Source organism: Stigmatopora nigra, unplaced genomic scaffold (genome assembly GCF_051989575.1).
Source record: "Stigmatopora nigra isolate UIUO_SnigA unplaced genomic scaffold, RoL_Snig_1.1 HiC_scaffold_26, whole genome shotgun sequence".
Classification (NCBI taxonomy): Eukaryota; Metazoa; Chordata; class Actinopteri; order Syngnathiformes; family Syngnathidae; genus Stigmatopora; species Stigmatopora nigra.
Window position 1 is genome coordinate 358304 of NW_027551605.1, and position 24380 is coordinate 382683.

The window sequence follows — 24380 nt, forward strand, 5'->3', positions numbered from 1 at the left end:
CCATCTCAGATCCAGAAGTTAGTTTGCGTGTTGTTGACAATCACGGGATATATTAACCGTGTCTACGGTCCAGACCCGTCTTCTCCTCCCCCTCTTTCCTTTCTTGGCCCATTCCCGTCACATTCAATGACTAACAAAGACACTCATTTATGGTCACTATTTTATCCAATTCTCATCAGTGATTAATTGCATCATAGGTCGTCAGCCGAGCAGAAAACAAGCTTATGCACCAGAAGTTTACTAAAGTACTAAAGTTATTTGCTGACACTGACGCCGTAAGATCACAGTTTAAATAAAAATTGGACATCCATTGTCAGACTCAAAAAAAATAATTAAAAGTACCGATACGGACGGATTCAACTCTTTCTGTATTAGTACCGAACAACTGTACTTACTGTATTTATTTGCATGTGAATTCTGTTATGAGCACAACATAGACTAGTTTTGTTTTCCTAGTTTTGTGGGAAACTGAAGGGAATCTGATTTAGTAAAGCAGTATTATCCCCTTTCCCACTTTAACAAGCGGGCCTCACCAAGCACTAATCCCATAATGAGCTGACTCTGCACCTGAACCGCTCCAATACTTCGCTGTGGGTTTGTTTCTCTTCACCAGTGTGCTTTGTATTACTTTGTGTGTTTGTGTGTGTATGTGTGTGTATGCGTATCTGTGTGCGTCCACTCAGGTGAGTGGGCCCAAAAAGGTAATCTAGTGTACAGAGTCATTGATTTTTTTTTCGCTGCGCAGGAAGTGGCTAGTTATTGATTCTATGGGACAATGATGTCACTCGAGGCGACGATGGCTGTTTACTTATCCATGATAAGGCGGCAGGCGCTACCACATGCCCCCCTCTCCACCTCCTCGCACTGCTCAAATAATCCTCACTCGCCATCCTCCCACCTTTTATCACTCTTCTTTCATTACTCTTTCCACCCGCTGTCTTTTCATTTGCCATCCGTGCCCTCTTTAACCCCGGCGACCGCTGCTTGTGACATAATCAGCAGCCAAGGGGATGCCGCTTTTATACTGTATTTGACTTGTTCCTTCACAGACATGAAAAATATTTGGGTTGCATTTAACATTTTTAAAAAATGCAGTCATTTTCTTAGTCAAACTGAAAATTATGGTCAAATCTTTGCTGTTTCAGGCACTCTTTTAACTTATGCTATGTAAACATATTCATTTTGTCTGATTTTTAACTTTGATTCAAAGTGACAAACAAGTAAATTGCTATAATATAAGAAACATTCCATAAAAAGAGCACCATTCACAATAATCTAGATTTCCACATTTTTACTTGCATTTTTTCCTCATATATTTCCGCATACAAAGTAACTCAAGTACCCTTTGCTGTATATTTTTTTTAATTTATTTTGTAAACGCAAAACATCAGCTTTTGGGGGATACAATGTACTTCCTCATTTCAAAATAAATCTGCTTACTTTAAAAGGATACTGACTCAGTCCCAGTTTAGCTGAGTTTGCTTAAATTGGGTATCAAATCCGCTCATCATTTTATCCAGCTGTGACATCAATCCCAGTGGACTTCCTCATTGTGTGAATGCAATGTGTTTAGATATGAGTCATACTCAGATGTGTCAAATATGTCTCTAAAGTTAAAAGTAATGACTATAAGTGGACTTTGACTCTGTAGGAAAAACCTCTTTGACAGTAGTGTTGGTTACTTTCTATTTAAAACCTAATAAATGAAAATATTTTTGCTTAAAGGCAAAAAATGACCTCGCCCTCTCAGCATGTTTACTTTGTATCAGAAGGCTCGGTGATGTGGTCGTGTTCCATAACATAGGCGTGACAGATTTCAGTCCGACATCCGCTAACATTTATTAAAACATTCTGTTCCTTCGTTGGCGCGTGTTTGTTCCGTGCGTACTTTAATGCATCTTCGGCTCTAGAGATTTCTACATTATAACTTGACAACAACAAAAAAATGTCTGTAGTGAGACGACAACATTTTAAAAAAAAGATGCTCAGCTGTCAGTTTGTCCTTTTCTTGGTCCCGCTGCCTTGTAACAGATTAACCACAGAGCAAATATATCTGACACTATCTGTGGCATTAACAGAGAAGTCTCACACACACAACACAAAACACACAGGCGGCAGTTAGGGTTAAGAAGTGCACTGAGATTTTTTAAAGGTCAAGACTCTGTGTATAAATAAACCAGAGAAATTGATCCTTTTGGGAATTGGGCTTTCTTCCCCCTTTGGTAAAATACATTGATATATTAAAGAACTGCATTTGGATGAGTTGAAATGAGAATTTTATAATACATTTCTGTTCCTCTATTGATACATTTCTGTTACTCTATTGATACATTTATGTTACTCTATTGATACATTTATGTTACTCTATTAATACATTTCTGTTACTCTATTGATACATTTCTGTTACTCTATTGACACATTTCTGTTACTCTATTGATACATTTCTGTTACTCTATTGATACATTTCTGTTACTCTATTGATACATTTCTGTTACTCTATTGATACATTTCTGTTACTCTATTGATACATTTATGTTACTCTATTGATACATTTATGTTACTCTATTGATATTAGAGATATAACTTTCACCGGATTTAATAAAAATGGCCAATTTTACACGTGAGCCATGTGGGTGTAACACATTTTAAACCCACACGAATATTGTGTCTCAGCATTCTCTAAATTTGCCAATGCTCATGTGATCTCATGTCATGCGCTTGTGTTTTCATTTTTGAGGAAGTCGCTAGACGCTCCTCCGCCGATTGCGGCACCGTGTCTGCACCCTGTGGCTATTTCGACTTGCCGCCGTTTGCACGCGTCTAGTCGACTAGTGGCTTTTTGCTGTGGACATGGTCTCGGTGGCTAAATGCGTCACCTGAGAGTCAGAAAAAATGAAGAAAGGATGCTTTGTCATACCACTGTCATATGTACATTGGCGTGATATAGTGGTACCTCAAATTGTCAGATCTTAGGTGGTGCTATAGTCACATTTTGATTCCCAAAACCTCAAAAACATACAAAGTAACTTCAATTTTCAAACTATAAGGCATATGTGACTATAAGGCACGCCTGACTATAAGGCATACCTGACTATAAGCTGGACCCACAAAACTTTACAATAAATGATTTAAAGGGAATTTTTCAATTGTGGTTTGTCAATTTAATTGGCCCTGACTTAAAGTACCCATAGACATAACCAAAGAGGAAATGGATGCTACCAGTATGGAAAACTAGCCCTTATTTTTACAATCAGCCAGCGACAGTCATCGGCAACACGCTGAGCAGAGCCACACTTACCCGCAAACATAGCGGATGGATGAGGGCAAAAACAACACCAATTCATTCATTCAGGAAAAGGTCATGTTATTAGTATCGAACATATAACAAATATTATTGACAGCCTTTCCGCAAATTAATGGAAATGAATAAGTCTGCCGTAACAGGTGACGAGAACTGCGCTGATCGAGTTTCCACCTAATCGCATTTCATAAACGATTAAACATTAACGGCCGGGGCGACTGACGGATGACGTCACTCTCCATTCAAGTCCCGTCTGAATGTTTCTCCCGCTATTCTTTTCCGAGATGGAGCTCATTGCCTTTTAATGAAGGAATCAGACACTGAGGGCAATGATTAGGCCTTATCGCTTCCTTGTTTTACAAATGGCTGTCATGTGGAACTTTGTATTGTCTTGAAGCAAGTCATTTTAAAGTTATCAACTACACATAGCTTCTTATTTGTGAGTGGTTTTGCCACCCTTGCAGTCAGATGAGTCATTTTTTTTGATAAGTCAGCAGAGAGGAGAAAAAAACAGCTGCTCATTCCAGGACTTGCACACTAGCCTCAAACTGACGCTGTGTTTTCTTTGGGCTGGACCGAGACCCCTCACTGATATAAGGGCAGCTTTATCCGCTTCACGTTTTAAGCGATAAGCTCGGTATACATTTTGTGCCGGAGCTGCAAGAGTTGCAGGAATTTTGTGCTTATCTCTCCTGTGTCTAAATCGATCGACATTACAAAGAAGGAGTTGTTTCTTATTAATCTGTGTCACTTCTCTTGTTGGAAAAATGAAGTTTGATCTATTATATTTGTCGATGCGCTTTTGTTCCGCTTACAGCCTGCTGTACTGTGACAGCTGCCCTCCCTTTGTTAGAATAACATCCCGGGAACTTGCTTTTCCTCACGTGCACATGGAGTTTGCAGGCCGACGCCTTTCCCCCCTTCGATTGTGGTGCTCTGTGTTTTCCGATTATTTAGGAAATTGACTATAAGCAAAATCATGCCTGTCTGAATAAAGCCGTCAGCATGTCGTGGTTCAACCCAGCCCCTTCTGAGACTGTGAAGTCTCTTTCCATTTCGTGGAAATTGCTTCCTCCATAAGTTGCTGCCCACTGGACTGCCGGTCCAAGTGCGCAGAGAAGGTTTGGAGAGGGGGCCAGAGGGGGTCCACGCCTCTATGTTCAGAAAAGCCGGAGCTGGCCAGACTTCCTCGCTCTGATAGACAGCCAGAAAAAACACACATTAGAGAAAGGAAAGGAAAGCAGAGGGGCAAAGGGGGCCCAAAAGGCAACAGATTCCACAAGTGAATTCCTACCCTCAAGTAGTTAAAAGGGTTCTTTATTTATCAGTCTGGTCAAAACCAGTTGTTGTTATTTAGTTTTAACGATACATGTATTTCTGGCTACTCCTAAGTAAATGGAATAAATATCTCAGTTGATTTTGGATGATCTGGAGTGATAGGCAACTCCAGCCAAAAGTTATTATTGTTAAGAAAGGCAAAGTGATCTGAGGAAAACTACAGTTGGGAAAAATATTTTGCTAAAACATTCAAATCAAAGGGACATATACCTCTGTTTTTGTATTTTAACCTGAACAATTACATGGGGGAAAAAGGCCAATCCAAATAGGACAGACTACATTTTTTAGATAAAATATTTTATTCTATTAGGTATTCCAATGGCAATTTGAACCTTAAAATGTCGAATATCATTGAATATATTAAATATGTGACTTATTTTTGCATGGATTACAATGGCAGATTTGAAATTTAAACTATCACAACACTAAATAATTGTTGACAATAGAGGTAAAGTTAGTCAGATTAGTTTCCTCTAAAATTGAGGCATCCGTTGTAAGAGTCAGGCTTGACACTTTTGCTGCAAACAATCTCACATCACTTTGTGGTTAACTACAGGGTGACTCAAGAGGGCAGGGATTGCATGCTTTCATGTTGAGGCCTGCTAGTGAAGGCACTTAGGGGTTAAAACCGTCACACTGGTTGAAGAGGCAGCTTTTTTGGAAGAAATAGATAACAATAGACTTCTTAAAAGTTTACTTGCACATTTTGGAACTAACTGATGAAAAAAAGGGTTGTTCCAAGTGTTTACTGAGAAAACCAAGTGTCCCAATGTCTTTTTTTCTGCAAAAAGAAAGACACATGAACATTTTTTGTAGCCACGTTAGACAAATCTCCCCTAAACTGTATGACTTTCTGCAAAGCACAAACCCGATTAGGCTGCGCAGTGAACTTCATACCTCTGCTCAACTTTTTTTTCCTTTTTTTTCTCTTAGAGAAACAAGAGAGTTAAAGAGAGAGCGAGGAGAAGATTGGCTCGCCTCGTTGTTGTCCTACCCTGCGATTGGTAGACGCCTGTTGCTAGGCTTGTGTCGGGTTTCCAGAGTTTTTCTGCTTCCTCCTCTTTCTGCGCCCAGAGGCCAGGTTAGAACTGGTCTGTTGGACTTCTCCCACTTGTTGAACATCCCAGAGCGAGAGAGAGAGGGAAAAAAAGTTTTAAAAATATGCAACATGATGCTTACTGCTGGAGAAAACAAAAGGCGAGACACGTGCAGAGTTTGAAACTTTGGCACTGGCTTTGTCTCTTTTGTTTTTCTTCTTATTACTCGCGTCAGCCTCCCCGTTAAATGGTTATGCTGCACTGGCATCAACAAACTACATCTGTTCAGCTATAAAAAGTAGTTTCCCCCCTTTGTTGGGAAGTGATAATATGCAAAAAAGGTCAAACTTAAGCCATGTACCCTAATTTTGTGGAGTTATGATAGAGCAGACCTTTTTTAAAACAATGTAAAGCTATATTAAGATTGTAAAAACATACAGATTACATGCATTCTTTGGCATATTTGAATTGTGGAATAGCAAATATCATTTCTCAGGCCATCTTTTCTAACAACAACCAGCTGCATCCTGTCATTAGCCCCCCTTATGTGGTGCCCATCAAATTTATTGGATACACCTACTTAATATTTGGTCTTAACATATAGCTAGAAAATGTGGTAAGAGCAATCTCGTGGTTTTCTCCAATCACCAACTTTACTTTTCTTATCAAGTTGGTAGAGTAGCTTTCTTTTTTTCCTCTTCTACTTTAAGTCCACGATCTTTTATTTGACTCTTTTGACCTTTTTATGATGGTCATCCATCACATCTGCAAGCTGGCAGAGTTTTATGTCAAACAACATCATGTGTCCACATAGGTGCAGTATTTGAACTTTGGGTTTTTGTTTAAACAGTACCATTCAAGACATTGTGCACTGGAAACTTTTTGTTCTTTCACGTCAATAAATGCATAATAACCTCTTTGAGTACCAAGTTGTGGATAGCGTACGGCCCCTGGTTGTTGACGTTGTTCTGTGTACAGTGATCCGATATCAGATATGTCTGAGAAGGTTACATTTAGCATACTTTAATTACTTTAAGCTCTCCCTATTTAAACTCAGGATTTTAATGGATGACTTGCGTTTCAAACAGAAGTGTGTCATTTTCAACAAATGTAATCTTTTGGCAACTCCCACCAAAACCACGACTGATCTGGACCTTCACTTGCGCCATCTTGAAAAGTTTACCCCCTCAACTATACTCCATTTTTAGCTTTTTAACAACATCTGCTCAGCACGTGGTAGTTGATCTCGCAAAACGCCGAGTTCTCATCTCGGCTTCGACGGGAAGAAGCGTACTCTCCCCAAAAGCACTGAAACAACAGTCTGGCCTCGCAGAATCATCAGTGCATACACGGCGACAATAGCTCTAGCGAAGCCGGACCCCCCGAGCCTATAAGCGCTTTTATGTGAAAGGGGGATCTGGCGTGTCGTAACGCTGACCGGCCTGGCTTCTGCAGCTTTTGCTGAGCCACGGGAGTGCTGACTCCAACCCCTGGGAACATGTTTACCTCTCTGCCCCGCCCCCTCCACCCAGCCTGCGGCAACAGGGGGGGTCCCGAGGTGGGAGAAGGCCAGGCGAGGGAAGGCTGACCGGCTCCATTCCACACAATGAACCTGCTGAATATCGCGCAACGTAGCTCGCCGAGCGGTTGCTTGCCAAACTGGCTGGACGGGCTCTTGTTTAAAATGCATAGGAGAGAGAGAGGGGAGACTATTTGGCCGCTCACTAAACCAAATTTAGCTGGCGCCGACTTGTTGTTGCAACAAAGACCCAGAAAACATGGTCAAGTGAAGTTCCAGGTCGATTGAAGTCCTGGGGTCTCAACGGACCCCCCGCAGGTGCGGTAAAGCAGCGAGACGGCAAGCAAGTGAATGTGTTATTGTCAGGCTGCGGTAAACAAAGCCATAAGAGCTTGGACTCCTTATCTTTACTCCCCTCCCTTCTTCTCGCCCGTCCTGTGGCTCTGAAGGGAGTCCTTCAGCCGGCTTGATTAGTGGGAGGATGACATTATTATCTGCAGTCTGAGAGGCTGCACCTATGAGAGCCCTCCCCACCCGTCCGTCCGTCCGTTCAAGGGCCTCCAGACCTCGTTGTCCTTTCAGACAAGATTATGAGCTTAATTCATTGTAAACGCATGCATGCATCGGGTTACAGACTGACCCAGCCATGGCGTGGAAATACGTGCAAATTGTATCATTAGGATAATTTAATCAGTAGCATTTGTTTGGTCCTTTTCAAGTAGGTCAACAAAATGGGATACTTTGGTTTTGCAATCAATTGCAGAAAACAATCAAGTCACGTTTAAGACAATAACAAGAATTGCCAAATGGCAATCTGAAGTTTAGGAAAGATGTGTCTTGTTACTCGTTGTAATTAGTCATTAGTAATTGCCCCCATTTTAATGCTATATTAGGGCCCTTACTGATACTAATATCAATATTTGTGCAACATTGGTTTTAGTACATTCACTGTTAATATATAGAAAATGTATAGCGCCTTCAATGCATCATCTGATCTGATTTCAATGGTTGCCAAAGGCATACAATGAGTTTGCAAAACACTAAAGTTATTTTGCATGAACTATGATCCTTGCCACACCTCCCATTTCAAATGAATTGGACATCCATGAGCATCAGTAACATCCCTAACTCATCTTTATGATTGATTTGTATGTTGATCATCCTGCACCATCAACACCTTTTAATGACTAGCCAGAGCGATTTAACATACCAACAAGACAGACAATTCAATCATGAGCGAACAAAAGAGAAAGACATGATGATGTTTTCTTTAAGCAAAAAAGGGGGTTTGTCCTTTCCGCTCACGTTTTGCTCCCCTCCTTCGTCCTTCCTCACGCTTAGCTCCTCCTCTCCAAGCTCTCTCGTGTCGCCATTGGCCAGCGATCTGATGTTTTCGCTCGGTGTTTGGCCCACTCCAGCATCACTCAAACCGGCCCCGACTTATTTACTCAATGTATGAGAAGGGGGGAGCAAATGGGTCAGGCTGAGTGACTTCGCTGCTTGTCGGGCCCGCAACAGCTGACGAGAGCGGAGCACTTGCACCCGACAGTCTCCCAGGGAACAAAGAACCGGGAGAGGGGGACGCTTCGCGGAGCTTTTCCAAGCCGATCCAAAAGCAGAAAAGTGCGGGGAGGACGAGATATGAGGCACGCGGTATCCCCATCGGATAACGTGGAGAATCGTTCCTTTGCAGTGACACACTTGTTTAAGATATGCGCCCATTGTGAACGGCTCTGCAAAAAGGTAAAAAAGAAAAGAAAATATTCTGATTTTTGACCTTAGTGCTGCCTTGATGAAACTGCATTTGATTGTTTTATGGGGTTTTAAAGTTATGTCAGTGGATTTTGGGCTTTTGAGCGACTGTTTTTTTCCTCTTCAACTGAATGAGCTGCAGTGCAGTCTTTTGTCCGGACTTGTTTTTCTTCTCAACTTGGGCCCCCCAACCTTGTTTTCCTTGTCACTTTTATGAATCGCAATTATGATCTGTATTATTTGGAGATATATCTTTTTGACTCCTTGTCATCAATGCAATTACTACATTGTTGGTCAGTTCATTCATTCCAGTTTGCTGAATGGACATGTCTGGACATGAAAAAAAACCATCAAGTTGCTCATTTTTAACTTATTTGACCTCTATTTTAACATCTACATGCATTCTATATACTATTGAAGGTGTCATTTAAAAACCAAAACTACAAGTCATGGGTTTAAATGCATTATTCTATCAATCTAATCCCTAAGGCATGTTTAGTGATGCTATCTTCCTAAAAACCTGATAGCTTATTGCCGATGTCTACTTATCCCTAAAAATGTCACTTTAAACAACAACTGCGACTGCTATATTTATTTGATGACCATAAAATGTGTCATGTTTACTGGCGCTGTGCTCCAAAACAGATATTTCATCACTCAAGCTGTAATTATCCCCAAAAATGTCACTTTCAAACAACCACTCTGTCCGCTATGCATATTGTATTGCCAGGAATGCTTCAATGTTGTTGCCGCCATCCTCAAAACTCATTTTCCACCACCAATTTTGTTATGATCTTCACAAAAATTCCAATTTTCCTCTTTTGTAGGATCTGGGAGTGCGAATCCCAAGACCCCTGGGAAACGGGCCAAGCAGATTTATCCCCGAAAAAGAGGTAAGAACCTGCCGCTAATGAAAAAAAATGGACTTTCCTGAGCTTGTTATTGAAGCGGCGTATTTTTATCCTAGATTCTTCAAGTCAGTAAAGTGGACACCAGGACACAGTCGATATTTGAGGATGCGTTCGCCGCCCTCAGTCGCCTGGACAACATCTCCCTGGTTATGGGGTTCCACCCGCAGTACCTGGAGAGCTTTCTTCGCACGCAGCACTACCTGCTGCAGATGGACGGGCCGCTGTCGCTGCACTACCGCCACTACATCGGCATTATGGTACGATCCCCATTACGTCCATCTGAGAGCCATTTTTTAAAAACATATCTACTTTTGTCTAGGCGGCGGCCCGACACCAGTGCTCCTATCTAGTCAACTTGCACGTCAACGATTTCCTCCAAGTGGGAGGGGACCCCAAATGGCTCAACGGGCTTGACGGAGCCCCTCGAAAACTGCAGCAACTTGGCGAGCTGAACAAAATTCTGGCTCACCGACCCTGGCTGCTCACCAAGGAACACATAGAGGTGAGAAAGCGGAGGGGGTGTCAAGTGTTGTATAACAGCTGAGATCATGCTGTTAAAAAAAAAAAAAAAAAAAGAGGTCAGTCCAGTAGGCTTGTTCTAAAAGGCTGTGTCTCCTTTTTTTTCTTTCTAGGGTCTCCTTAAGGCCGAGGAGCACAGTTGGTCACTGGCCGAACTCATCCATGCCGTGGTCCTCCTCACGCACTACCACTCGCTGGCCTCTTTCACTTTCGGCTGCGGAATCGTACCCGAAATCCACTGCGATGGCGGCCACACCTTCCGCCCGCCCTCGCTCGGCCACTACTGCGTCTGCGACATCGCCAATGGCAACAACCACCATGACAGCGGCGGCTTGGTGAGCACCAGCCCCGACGGAGAGACAAACTTAAACCCCAGTCAACCCGTGCTGAACCCCACAACGTTTTTTGTGCACCCCCTTAGGACTGTGACGGCGAAGTGGAGGTCCTGATGGAGCGCATGAAGCACCTCCAAGAGTGCCGTGACGACGAAGAGGCCAGCCAGGAAGAAATGGCCACACGTTTCGAGCGAGAAAAAACAGAGAGCATGCTAGTGGTGACGGCCGAGGACGAGGAGTGGGTGCCGTCTCGCGACATCTCCCGCCACTTTGAAGACCCCAGCTATGGTTACAAGGACTTCTCCAGGCGGGGAGAGCACGTGCCAACATTCAGAGTGCAGGTATGACTGCCATTATGGCTATTAAGTATGTACATTCTCTCATATTTCTTTCTTTTTTTGCTTAGGACTACAGTTGGGAGGATCATGGCTATTCCCTGGTCAACCGTCTCTACCCCGACGTGGGTCAGATGCTGGACGAGAAGTTCCAGATGGCTTATAACCTGACTTACAACACCATGGCCACACACAAAGATGTGGACACCAGCATGTTACGCAGAGCCATCTGGAACTACATACACTGCATGTTCGGAATCAGGTGAGCTAAATCCTCCCTTACTTGATGATGTATGAAATATTACGTTTTTTTTTTTTTTTTACATGACGTCAAAAAGTCAAATCAAATATATTATTCTACAAAGACAAGACTTGGTTAAGAGTTTTTAATGGTTTATTTGGGACAAACCGACCTAACTTCCTAGGGATGCTTAGTAAAACGCAACACTCCACAAACCAATTACGATTATAGTTCAATTGCATTTATATATATTTTTTTACCCAGGTATGATGATTACGACTACGGCGAGATCAACCAGCTGCTAGACCGCAGCTTCAAGATCTACATCAAAACAATGGTGTGCAGCCCCGAGAAAACCACCAAGCGAATGTACGAGAGCTTCTGGAGGCAGTTTCAGCACTCCGAGAAGGTCCGTTTCACGTCCCCTCACCGGCCCGATCGTCTTACATGTAGACATCATCTCCTAATATGTCTTCTCTTCCTTCCCCCAGGTCCATGTTAATCTGCTTCTTATGGAAGCGCGAATGCAAGCCGAACTCTTATACGCTCTGAGAGCCATCACTCGCTACATGACATGAAGTGCTTCTTTGTTATCTTCTCTTTTTTTCTCGTTTTTTTTTTAATTATATTCTGGTTTTTATCTCGTCATGTTTTGACATTTCAAGTGAACGTTTTGGCAAAGTGAGGAGCTGGAAGATGGAAGATCAGAACAAAGAAGCAAGCAGTCATTTTTTTCTCTCTAAGCCTGCAGTGCCAACAATGAGCAGAGGAGGACAGCATTGGGCTTAAGCACTGATGGCGTTCAGGATTTTTTTCAGTATTCCAGCAACATCCCCTTTTATTCATTCGCTTATTTTTGTCATCACTGTTTTTTTTTCATATCTTTTTTTTCAACTGTCATAATTTTTTAGGCGCGCACGCCCCGCGCAGTGTGCTCGTAACTATGACGACAAAGATGCTGCTGCTCCCCATGTTGTATTCAGCAGGGGCAGGTGGTCATATTGACCCCCCAACCCCAAGAAAAAAAAACATATTCCCCATCCACTGCGTTATTTCCGACTGTCCATGTAAGCTAATTCAAGGAGTGTGTGTGTGTGTGTGTGTGTGTGTGTGTGTGTGTGTGTGTAAACTCATAGAACACTGAGCCCTATTTGAGTTGTGTGTGAGCGTGCGTATAGCAAAAAAAAAAGTAGTTTTTTTAAATTTCACGTGTCAAAAAAGGCAACACATGGAAGGAAACTTCTTGCTTCTGCTGCATTACTGTTATCAATGTCAATGATGACATCATAGTTATTTGTTAAGAGAAGAAAAATAGACTGAAAGAATGAGGTTCTCCATTAAGGGTCAGTCCGGTGGCACAAATATACATAAATATACACAAATATACACACATATACACACATAAACACACTGCTAAGCTGTCTTCCGCGTTATCCCGGCCACCTTTTTTTGGAAGTCTGTGAATTTTACTCGTAATGAAAAGGAAAAAAAATACCTCGTGTTATCTCCATTTAATGACTTTTTTCGCTGTGCAAAAAAAGCATGTTTTGTACAATAATACCTTGATTTTGGAGTTTTATTTCCTTTTTTAAGTCAAGGTATTGTTGTACGCTCAAATCATGATGGCTTTTTTGTCAAAAAGTGCTCTTGAGTGAGCTTAGTTTTTTTGTTTTTATTATTTTTTTCATCCTAGGCGTTCTGATTTGCTAAACGCCGGCCCGCCATCAGTTGTAGCTACGCTTCTTCAAGCCTGACTAGTGCAAAAAAAGCAGCTTTTGTTTGTTTTAATGATATTATTTCATTAACTAAAAGCGGTAAAATGCTGCATTCTTCTTATGAAGGCGGATTAAGATGTGATGGCGTGGAAGTTTTCGACAAAAAGAATGGTACCGTTGGAAGAAAGTGGAGTTTTTTTTGTTTTTCAAATCTCCTGACTGACGTCAGTTACTGACACTTTTTTTGATACAAAAAAACATGAAAAACCACGGACAAAAAAAAATAAAACTATGCTATTGAATTGTTGTGTATCATTTTGTAGCGTTCTATTATTGTAATTTTTTTTTGTCTCGGCAGGACGCCATTTAGTATATACAAACACTGATTTGATGGTGTAGTGGTTCAACAAGCAACACCAAGTCCAATTTATCATTTTAAACTAAGCCTGTTACACCTCATCTTGAAAAATGTCCAATTTGAGGCCACTAAATCCAATCAAACGGCTTCTCTAGTCGTGACATCATCACCAGCACAATCCCCAACCCCCTCCTCCCCCTTTAACATCTCATTATGGATTTAAAAAACTATATCAGCCGACTATTTTATATCACCAGTCATGTTTTAACGAGATGGTTTGTTTTTCTAATCCTGAAACACGGAAGTGATGTTCCTGATTTGTGTTGATGTAACAAAACGTGACTTTGAAAATGCTGTACTTTTTAGGCGACTTGTAAGCACTGCCCCGCCCCCGCGTCTGTGTAACATGAATAACGATGTTGATGATAATAATAATAATAAAGGCTTTGAGAGGCGATGATATTTCCTGATTTTTTATGCCTTTTATTCATTTACATGTCTATAAAACATTTGCTTAGCAAGGAATACAAAGCTGACTTGGTATTTTTTTTTTTATTATGTGCGGACTCGCGCAAAAGCAACCGTTTGTTATAGTATAAATGTGCAAACTTGTAAAGTTATGTAAAGATGGACTTTAAAGTGCTTTCAAAACAACAGTCACATGATAAGATTTTTAAAGATGGCAGCACAACTAAAACATCACATTACATTTACATTATAATATTAGTATTCACATTTCAAAGTGTGATAAGAGTTTTTGTGCCACGGGATGGAAGTCCAACTCCCATGATGCTTTACTGTAATCCTTGTTTTCTGCCCATTTTACAGCCACTTTTTCATCTGTTGAGAGAAGAGAAAATGTTTTTTTTTATCTTCTAATGATGCTACATTCCAACTTTTAGGGACCTCCAACTAACCCAAATAGGATTTGAGGATTTCCAAGAGTGACTGCCGGTCCTTCATGTCCAACAGTTTTTCTGGGGCGTCTCCACCACTCATGTTCCACAAGGCCTGACACAGCTGAGCCGACAACTGCCAGTCGCCCGCTCCCAAGTCTTTCAGGCAATCCGTCAACCTAACACACACACACACACACCAAATTATGGAATTATACTCCACACCAGAACCTTTTTGACGAAGAGAGCCACAAACCATATTTTCCAATGTTATTCCTTGTGAGCCATACTACAAATTTAAAAGTCAAAATACATACATGTAAACGAGTGCCTTATAATTTTTTGGGTAATTTCACCACTTTTAAAGTGGAAAAAATGAATATTTCTTCAAAAAGATTCTTATGCTGTTGTTAATCAATGAGGATGCATTCCAGAAGAGTATACTGCAAAAAAATGAAGATTAGAGCAGTTCTAGATGTAATATCTCAGTTCTGTCACCAGCGAATTACATATTTTAGCTCACAAATTAGCAAAGAGCCAGATGCACCCACATGTGGCTCCCGAGCCATAGGTTCCCTACCCCTGCTCCACTTTATATAATGTAAATGATGTTATTTTTTATTCTTACTTGTTTGCAGCTCCCTCCATTGAAAGACAGGCTCTGTTGGGAGGGTCCAGGGCCAGGTTGGTGAGGACCCCGGAGGCCGAGAAGCACACGTCTGGGTTCTTGGAGTCCAGAAGTGTCACCACGAACCTGTAAACTGGTGAGCTAGGTTTGTCAAAGTTTGTTCCTTACAAAAAAAATGGTGTTTCTGAGTTGTCGGAAGAACCTTTGTTGTGCATGATGAACTCCCGCACGTCTTTGGACTGCGATAAATTCCCGTAGACGCGGGTGGCTTCGTGCATGGCGGTCATGTTGGAGCTCAGCAGCAGTTTCAGCATGACTTGTTTGACAAAAAGGGCAAATAAGAATTACTCGTAGCTGTTGGTTCACTTTCACTAACGTCACTAGCGTGCATTTGGAAAAACACACAACCAGCCCTAGGGTGTTTTTTTAGTCGTTTTTTTCATCCCCCTACTACTTTTAATTAATTTGAGGCTATTTCCTTCTGTAAATATTGCTTTTTAAAAACAAATTGGTGTTTTTTTTCTCAATGGAAAGCAGTTAGGCAAATATTTGAGTCTGATTTTGATGTTTTTACTGATTTTAAGTGGTATAAAAATGACTTTTGAACTCATATGTTAGCACTCACGCTGAGCAATGTCCAGCTGCTTGCATTTCAGCACTGAACTTTCTTTATGGTAGAACGTCAGATTGTTGATGGAGGCCGCTGCGTTGACCATCAGTTCCTCGTTCTCCTCTACAGATCTCAGCTCTGCCAAAAAAGTTTGAATTATGTCCCATCCGGTATTAATGTTAGTCCACATTCTCACCCAATGTCTCCATCAGCAGGCGGACGCACTCGTCATTGGCGGCCAGCGCCGCGCCCGCGTCCTCATGGATGCACATATTGGCGAGCACCCGGACCAGTTTGACCAGGACGTCTTCGGCCTCCCTGGAAAAGCTCCCTTCCCTCGGTTGGTAGTCGGCGTACAGCCGAAGGAGAGTGTCCGCCAACGTCTTGCATTGGAAGAGCTGGCGGCGCGCCTCGTCTCCTTTGGACGTCAGGTTACCAAGCGTGAAAAGGACACGCACCACCAAGTCCTGCGAGAATAAGGTGAGGTGATTATTATTTTGCCCAGTGCTATTAATGCTAATATGTCCAAGAGAGAGAAACGAAAATAATTATATGGTGATCCCTGATTTACCTGTTTTCTGCTATGTTTGGTCAGGAGTCCTAAAAATAGTTGGTAACAGTCGGGGGTCTGCGCCAGAGCCGAGCGGCACTCTGAGTATGAGGAGAGTTTACTGAGGAGTAAAGAACAGGGCAAACAGTTTTTAGACTATGTTGGTTCAGTTTAAGAAGCATCGATTTACCTGAATATCCTTGAAACGTTAGTGCACACGTCTCGGTCCGCCTGGTAGCGCTGCAGAACCAAGCAAAGCTCTGACATTGTGGATTGAGAAACAAAAAGGGAACGTGCCTTGGTGTGGTCTGCCAAGTTTCGGAAGGTGGCTGTTATCTGGAAATGTCATCAAGGTCAAAGGTCAAATGGATAAGAGCCATTGCCACTCACTTCCAGAATCCATGAAGACAAACTTTGTGTAAAACTATCACTTTTAAGTTATATTTTTGAAGTCCTGCCCTACCTGAACAAGAATGTGCCCAGCAATTGCCACGTGTTCATCATCCACTTTTCGTAGTTTCTGGGTGAAGCGGTGAGCCACGCTCATGCAGTCTTTGTCCAGCAGGAGTTGCACGACGACGGCATTCCCCGAAAGAAATTTCAGCGTTCCGGCGCAGTAAAAGAGTGCTTCGCCGCATGTGATGATATCCTCGCGTAGAATCAGACCCAACAGAGAGTCTGGAAAGAAAAACAAATCCTGGCTGGTGATTTTTGTAGCTTGAAATGTTTTGTCGAGGTTTGTTCACCTAGGACCGAGTTGTTATGGAATAGGACGTCATTTGCTTCATTGCGGCTGATTTGGAAGACCAGCTTGCAGATGTTCAGCAGGTTGTTCCCGCTGACATGCAACTGAGAAGAAAGCCCACATTTTTTAAGTGAAATATCAGCGATATCGTGTCAATAATCACTTACGGCGAGACACAACTCGGCGACGCGCATGTGGAGTCGCGGCGAGTTCAAGTCGATGAGCCGGAAGAGTGTTCGCAGAACACTGGATCGCTTCTCGCAACGGTGAGGGCCCAACATGGCCGCCTCCGCCAAGGCGTCGTAAAGAGAGGCGCATACGTCGCTCAAGTGGTCCGCCAAGTCCTGGCAGTTGTCTGGAAGGATTGAAAAAAGAAAAAAAGGCATTTTTCTGATCTACTCAGGCCATATTTAAACAACAACAACAACAATTTCTGTCATGAGGGGAGTCAATCATTGGCTGGAGTCCTTTATAGGGTTGACCCTTGATTTATATCATGCATTGGCCATGAGCATTAAGGTTATTGGTCATTGGCAACTGTAGATTTTAGTGTTATTAGTACATGTACGGAAGTCAGGTGTCACCCGAAACTCACTTTAGAGCAGGGCTCGGGAACCTTTTTGACAAAGACAGCCATTAACAATTCATATTTTCAAACATTATTCCTTTAAAGTCCTACTAAGATTTTAAAAGTAAAAAATACATGAAAATGTGTGCATTTATTAGTCATTTCACCACTTTGAAAGTTAAAAAAAAAGTATGAATTATTTTGAGAACATTATTTCACTGTCGCTAATCAATGAGTATCAATGAGAGAGTATGCATGCAGAAGAGTCTAATGAAGAAAATGTATGATTAAAAAGGCAAGAGCCATATACACCCATCAAAACAGCCACATATGGCTCCCAAGCAATGGGTTCCCTACCCCAGCTTTAGAGTGTTATTGTTTACTACATTTGTATTTTGGCCTCCACAAAACATTGTCGTGTAAACGGCCCCTAAATATCTGAACCCCGTTTAGCATTGAATTCAGCTCAATGCACTTGAAGTTAAATCCGCCCGTCAATAAAACATGAGCTGCAAAATAACATCCTCCCTTTTCTTGGAAATTTCCGAAGGTAAATGGAGCGGCACAATCGCGCCGCTCCAATCTGCATGCAGAGGAATGAGAAAGGGCCTGTTTCTTGTTTTCGGCCTAAAATAATAAAAGTATTCCCAGAATTCAAAGCGTGGACGCCTTTCTGCTATTCTGAACACGTGAGCTCACAAGGCTTTGGATGAAATCAATATTTAATAGTCAACTTGGAATGTTAGTTTGCCATTAAATGTGTCGGGTCGAGCGGGCTTAACCGTTCTGCGGCATTAGTTTGCCAAGACTTGCTCGTAAATCGGCAATTTTAGATCTTCGCTTCATAAACCCCCTGCGTTTCTTTTATTTTGCAACGTTCTTACCGCCAGCGGCTGCGGCCTTTAACTGCTGCAGGAGCGGCGCTATGGTTTCCCAGCGTGAATCTGCGCCGGCGTTTTTGTTGTTCTTTCCATTCCCACGCAAATCTGACGAGACACAGAGAACACGCTTGGTTCACAAGTTCAAGGTTTTAAAATAAAACAGCAGCAAATTTGACAGAACCAAAAAGGAGGTGAAATAAAGGTCACCTGATCTGGTTCTTGTTGGGCCTTCTGCGCTTCCCATTCCACTATCGATACTGGACTGAGATAATCTGCTGTTTACAATGAGACAACACATTAGTATACATATTATAATGAGATTAAAAAAAAACCTGAATCTGATACATATTAAAAAAGATCTATTAGAAGAAGCCACTTGGTGTCCCTGTTGCACTAAAAGTCCAACACTAACTTACCCTTACTCTACTCAACTCTAGATGCTATGACATGTTTTTCACAGCCTGACCTAGTGTGCGTGTGAATGTTTGCTGTCGCCTTTGCGCATTTCTAACCGCAATTTCCAACAGACAGGAAATATAACTTGAACTTTGCAAGCGATCTGCTTCTGCCGAGGCTCTTTACGCTTTGTGACGGAACATATACACACGCGATCATTTACAATTGTGAGATTCAGATATTATGACACCTCAGGGCGGCCTAAAAATATGACAACCAGCTTGTCGAAGTGGGAGTTTTTGGCACAATTTCAGAGAGTGAATTGTCCGTGATAGGATTACAGGTCCCGTCAGCGGGGCTTTTTTCTCAGAGGGATGATCTCATCCTTGTCTTGGGCCTGGCAACCGCCTGCTGCAGTTATAATGCATAGAGCTGCCAAGCTTGCCCAAATGGGCATCTAAATCTAATAAAGTCACCATTTAGAGCTATAAAATGACGTCCCATTGGATGTTTTTTGTCTGTGTCTATTAGCGGTCATTAGGGTTCTGCTTATAGTGCTGATAACAAAAGATCCTAAACTTGATAGTGCAAGGAAACATTTGCTGATTTCGACTTGGGGCTGGAAGGAACATGATTTTTTTTTCCACTTACTATCCAACTGTAATTTTCTTAGATTGTTTATTCTGTTCAGGCTCATTGGAAAGGATGACGTTTATCCTAGTTTGACATGCTGTGTTGCAGAAAGTGACCGCTTCTGGCAGTGAGAAAATTAGACTGCCTCTCAAAAATAAGGTTTATTTAAAAAAATGTCTCAACAATGTCATAAAAAAACAAAAAAAGTTCTTAAAGATTGCTGCATTTCTAGGCTGCAGGCAACATTCTGATATTTTGTGCAAAATGGCTTTTATTATTGGTTACCCCCACCTGGCTAGCAATCAATACGAATGGATTGGAACAGCAGAGAGTTATAACCCCACCCACCCTCATCCCGTCACGGCTGATGAGGTTGCCCGTGGAAAAATCTTGCCTTCTGGTAATCTAACCGCCACTAAATCTCACGTTCCTTATGGGATGTCACCATGATGGAAGCCCAGGCTCAAGTTAAGAGAAGAAAAAAAAAGTACCTTTCACTCTGACTTCTGCGTGTTGTGGCCAATGGAGGAGGCACACTGGAGAATTCTTTATGATCCCCACAGACGAAAGCCAGGTCAGACGGCAACTTTTTGACCCGATCTTGATGGAATCTTTCTTGGGATGCTGTGCACAGAAAAAGATGTTGATGAACACAAACTGGATCTTTGTCCAGATGTGGAGAATGTTAATTAAGGTCAAAGATGTTCCTCGCCATCTGTGTGCGCTGGTAAGGGAGGCAACGTGGTGAGTGATGATGCCCTGAAAAGACGTGCCCGTGCTCGCCTCAATCCTCTTTTGGTGTCCAGTGGGTCATCGGGGGGTTTGGGCAATGCCTTTGAAATGTCATCCCTGCTGGGAATGGAAATCCTTCTCTTCTGGTGTGGAAACAACACACATTTGTACTGTCAGCTACAATGTCAAATGAGGTTTTTGGCCCATGTAGAAGTTCATCGTTGGGTTAAGGTTGAACTTATTTTTCTTTAATATTTAAGTTGAAAATCAATAGGTTTTAGATATGCTTTTTTTTGCTGCTGTAAATCAAGTCCATAGGAAAATTAGATCTATACTTGTCACATTTGTAAACACAGCTCTATTTGACTTCAATACAAACAATGGGATTTATCATTGACTGTTTACATTATATTCTGCATTGTTTTAACTGGTCTCATCAGCAAAGTAATCTGAGTTAGGTGTTCATTCATCTTCCACTCTATACCTGTTGCATTATTCAACCTAGGTGTTCATTAAAGGTGAGGTGTGATCTTACGCACATGTTCCAATGGCGATAGACGAGTTCCCGAATTTGGCCTGGAGTCGCCAATGTCAAAATTCTGAGAGTGGAGACTGTAAATTGGAGAAAACAGTGAGTGAATTGTATTTAAAGACAAAAATGGTGGATGAGGGCAAACCTGAAGGTAGAAGAAGGTCTGCTGCTGTGGTCTGCACGAACAGAGCTTAATGGGAAAAGGTGCCTGTTTGCATCCTGGGGGGTGTAAGGCCTCTGGGTGGATTGAGTTCGGAGGATCCTTCTGGCTTCGCCCACAATCTCAGCACTAGTCCTCAATGAGGGGTGCCTCCTCGGCAGAAAAGGCCCACACAGCTCGTATTTTCTCTCCATGGATCCCATTTTGGCCGCCTTGAGGTCAGCAAAGCTTATAAACTATCTTAGTTTTGCATGATTAAAATGTCCCTGATATATTTACGTTCCAAGCATGCTTTCATTAGGGAAGAAGGGTTGCTTGTGAGTCGGAAATGACAACGCCGTGCAAACGAGGAGTCCCACGCTCCTTGCTGCGTCGCCATGGTGACCACATGTTGCTGTGGTTGCGAGCACAACAAACACGGTAGAATCCGCTCCCGTTCGACAGTAAAGTAGAATGAAAACCAAAAAACTGTCAAGTTACAAAAAAGGAAAACAGTGAAAACCTACTGTTAATGCAGAGAAAAGTCCGCGAAGTCCTTTGCGTTAAGTTTGTATATTTCTTTAAAGTATTCCTGTTGCCAAAAGAAAACAAAAAAGAAAAAGGCACATGAATGCAAATCTATAAACTTTTAAAAATTCTGCCAAATAAAGAGCATTTTAGTATACATATAAGGATATTTAGAATAGAGAATCCAACTGTTGATATTGCGCTTGTGCCAGGACTCGGCTTCGATAGTTCTGGCGTCATAATTAGTCTGCGCTATTGGACTACGTCATCACACGCGACCACGCTAGTCATCAAGTTGTTGTACACATGTGAAACGACAATGTTAGAATGACAAACAAATCAAGATGTGCACCAAACACGATTAGATGAGCAACAAACAAACAAGAAAAAATAGATCCGTAAGTCTGCCTTCATAATATTGCCCATCTTTTATTTATGTATGTATATTTGGATTAAAATTCTTGTAGATTGCATTGCAGTATATTGGATTTGCAGTATATTGGATGGTATCGTGAAACAGCTTACTTTATTTCAATACATCAAACGGGTATGATAGTTTCAATAATTATTTATTTTTTTAACAAATGCTGTACAAAGTGAAGTAAATCTATTTGATAGATCTGACACAGTGCAAAACAATACAATCCCATTATTAGGGTGATCTATGAACAGATTGTGTAGATGAAAAGTACAACTACTAAAATAGTCTTTTCATATCAATTCCACCACTTACCAGATGCAGAAAACCCACGCAAGCCCTGGGGAGAACATTCAAACTCAGATCGGGAAGATGTGAACCTGGGATTGGACCCTCGATCTAAGAACTGTGGAGCCATCGGCACGAACCACCATAAGAAGTATGAACCACACAAACACAAACAGACATAAAATAGTCATGGTGATTTTTTTTCCTATTCTGCTCAAGTAAGGTCCTCATCACCTAATGTATTAGGGTCAAATTTAAAATGTAAACACCATCAAATTGTCTTCTCATGAATCCCCTTTTCCCCTTTCTTCCACTAAATTATAAATCTGAAATACATGTCAGATTTAAATAGTAGAAGATGCTTTCGTCTCTTGGATACAATGTACCTGATTGACTGAGTGTCCGCCCTGTGGAGCCAATCACAAGGAGTTTATCCTGTTCTCTAACAACCAATCGGAAAGTGGGGTGAGATGCCATTCTTTGACAGAACGGTACTAAACTTGTCAATCATGTGGGATCACTAAAGTGGTACTTGAGAAGATGAAGTACTGCTCACGTCACTGTTAACCGTTAACGTCACGAAAGAAGGTGACACGTCTCCTTGGAAACTAGAAGGAGAGCTCAGATGCAGTTGGGTTTCAGTATGCTCGGCTCAACTCAGGAGAACTGTGAACTCACGTGAACCATTCCATACCACCTGCTTTATTTCGGTATTTTTGTTATAACAATGCCAGTTCAATTGAATTGAATGTCTATCACTGTCAAGGGCAGTCACAGAATTAATATTCTAGTGGTATTCTACTGATCGTCACTTGTTTTTATGTGGAAAAAAGGATAGGAGGCAACTCACGCACATGTACGCTTTCACAAACAAAGTATGATAGCAAAGCCATATGTTTGAATGGCCGTGAATATAAACACTCAGATGTACACACACTAAAAACCCCAAAAAACATATGCAACACAGATGGGATAGTTGAATGTGCAGACTAGGAAAAAATACGGAGGGCGAAAGGCAGCACAGCTAGTTTGAAAAACAACAAAGTGTAGTTGGAGGAGGACTTGATACAAAATAACAAGTGTTTGTAAAAAAAAAAAATACTACAAGGACGACCACTGTAAAACGATACGTTTAGAATTCAAGATGTAAAAGGATAACTGGGAATGTCAAACTAAAACAACATGTTTTCGTCTCAAAATTAGGATACATAAAAAAATACAGAGAAAATGTGGGTGACAAGTGCTCATTAAACTAAAGAAGTGTTAATTTAGTCCAAGTGACATGAAGGTAAATTGCCATTTTCGTTTTGTGGTGGAACTCCTTACATTAGTGTTTGTCGCTAACAGTCCACACAGTCTCTGTCGCTTGAGGCTCATTCTTGGTGACATGTTAGCTTTTTCTTTGTCTCCACTATTTGACTTAACAGCTAGGGAAGAGAAGAGCGCAGTAAAGGTGAAGAATGGCAGTAATGAAAGTGTGTACGCTCTCTGCCTGCTGCTTTTAACTGCGAGCGCCGGCTGTAATTCTCTCCACGCTCGCACGGCATCGGTGATTGCGCGCAAGCTGCCCCCAGCACTACTTTTGTGTGCGTCCCTACAAGTTATACTGATGCATGGTACACTGTGACCTTGACCTTGTGTGCATATGAGCTCAATTCTCACTAGCAAAAAGGGGGATGGTAGCCAAACCGCCTAGTTGACAAAACAACTCAAATGCACCATATTGAAGTTAAAATAATTGCTTTATTGACGCCTTCTTGTTTTTTTTTTTTTTTTTTTAGGTGTTGACCCCTGATGTATCGGCGACCAGTCCCATTTGTGCCAACATCATCAACATTGTAACCTCATTCATCCGACAGTGAGAAAAGAAAGGTACATTTAATCAATGTTTTTGTTCAATGTGAAAATGTTGCAGCACATCTTAAGGCTCTTTTAAAAGCGTATTTGCGACGCCGTTTCCCAGCTCATGGCAGCCTTTCTCACTTCCCCTTCGCACACTGTATTTCTGTCATTTCATCGCACTTCACCTATGCCACTTTTCACACCGATACCTCACATCTCATTCTCACACGTCACCACCCGCGATGGATGTGATTCTCGGGGAAACGTGCTCGCACGGGGCAATTGGTGTCATTTTGTCTGGCGGGCAAGTCGACGGTCTTGCCGCACGCGCTTCGTGCAATCAGGCACTCTTCGCCGGGCTCTTGGAGTGAGCAAATACACTGATGACATCATCCCACTGCAGTACTCTCGCATGCGCGTGCACGACGCTCGCAGCACAAAGACATTACCGACTCAGTTGTCAGTCTTCGGCGCGTAGCTCGATATACCTCGTCGGATGGATGAATTGGCTCGTCGGTATGTATTGACGCCAATGTACTTCAATGTTGGTGGACTAAATCAAGTCAAGCCATGGCTTTATTTACTTTTTCAAGAACAATAGGCCCAGTAAAAACAATTACAATAACAACAAAA

At 41.9% G+C, this 24380-nt stretch overlaps 2 protein-coding genes and 1 long non-coding RNA gene across 6 annotated transcripts in view; 2 read left to right on the forward strand and 1 right to left on the reverse strand.

Annotated features, from left to right (window-relative positions):
- The window catches only part of sesn1 (sestrin 1), a 36099-nt gene extending 22281 nt beyond the window's left edge, over positions 1 to 13818 (forward strand). The window contains exons 1-9 of one of the 3 annotated variants that reach the window (XM_077711443.1): positions 8600 to 8938; positions 9775 to 9840; positions 9915 to 10115; positions 10178 to 10360; positions 10491 to 10712; positions 10799 to 11053; positions 11119 to 11309; positions 11553 to 11697; positions 11780 to 13818. In XM_077711443.1, the coding sequence (XP_077567569.1) occupies positions 8837 to 8938; positions 9775 to 9840; positions 9915 to 10115; positions 10178 to 10360; positions 10491 to 10712; positions 10799 to 11053; positions 11119 to 11309; positions 11553 to 11697; positions 11780 to 11866 (1452 nt within the window). In that variant the 5' untranslated portion in view covers positions 8600 to 8836 and the 3' untranslated portion in view covers positions 11867 to 13818. Of the gene's footprint in view, positions 1 to 8599; positions 8939 to 9774; positions 9841 to 9914; positions 10116 to 10177; positions 10361 to 10490; positions 10713 to 10798; positions 11054 to 11118; positions 11310 to 11552; positions 11701 to 11779 lie in introns of those variants that run through there. The other 2 variants (XM_077711442.1, XM_077711444.1) reach the window with 2 other exon arrangements.
- Positions 13819 to 13838: 20 nt separating this feature from the next.
- armc2 (armadillo repeat containing 2) lies at positions 13839 to 21449 on the reverse strand. Of its 2 annotated transcripts, none has more exons than XM_077711440.1 (17): positions 20678 to 21449; positions 20540 to 20612; positions 19981 to 20143; positions 19760 to 19892; positions 18447 to 18511; positions 18243 to 18344; positions 16958 to 17145; positions 16792 to 16894; positions 16509 to 16723; positions 16236 to 16381; positions 16067 to 16166; positions 15692 to 15962; positions 15511 to 15633; positions 15088 to 15201; positions 14886 to 15018; positions 14279 to 14436; positions 13839 to 14201 (listed from the first exon to the last, which is right to left on the reverse strand). In XM_077711440.1, exons 1-17 carry the CDS (start codon positions 20893 to 20895, stop codon positions 14092 to 14094), a joined length of 2415 nt encoding a protein of 804 aa, XP_077567566.1. In that variant the 5' UTR covers positions 20896 to 21449; the 3' UTR covers positions 13839 to 14091. The 2 variants fall into 2 exon arrangements, with proteins under 2 accessions (XP_077567566.1, XP_077567565.1); XM_077711439.1 differs by having other exon boundaries at positions 18447 to 18514.
- LOC144192379 (uncharacterized) lies at positions 21423 to 23777 on the forward strand. The gene is made up of 3 exons (XR_013325107.1): positions 21423 to 21597; positions 21936 to 22056; positions 23687 to 23777. It is a non-coding gene; the product is annotated as an uncharacterized LOC144192379 (long non-coding RNA).
- The last annotated feature ends 603 nt before the right edge of the window (positions 23778 to 24380 follow it).

Coding starts and splice junctions, on each gene's coding strand:
- armc2 (XM_077711439.1), bottom strand. CDS start 20,895: ATGGGATCCATGGAGAGAAAATACGAGCTGTGTGGGCCTTTTCTGCCG. Junction 17,146..18,242: donor AAAGGCCGCAGCCGCTGGCG/GTAAGAACGTTG, acceptor CAATCCTTCCAG/ACAACTGCCAGGACTTGGCG. Junction 15,202..15,510: donor GCAGCTGGACATTGCTCAGC/GTGAGTGCTAAC, acceptor TTGTCAAACAAG/TCATGCTGAAACTGCTGCTG.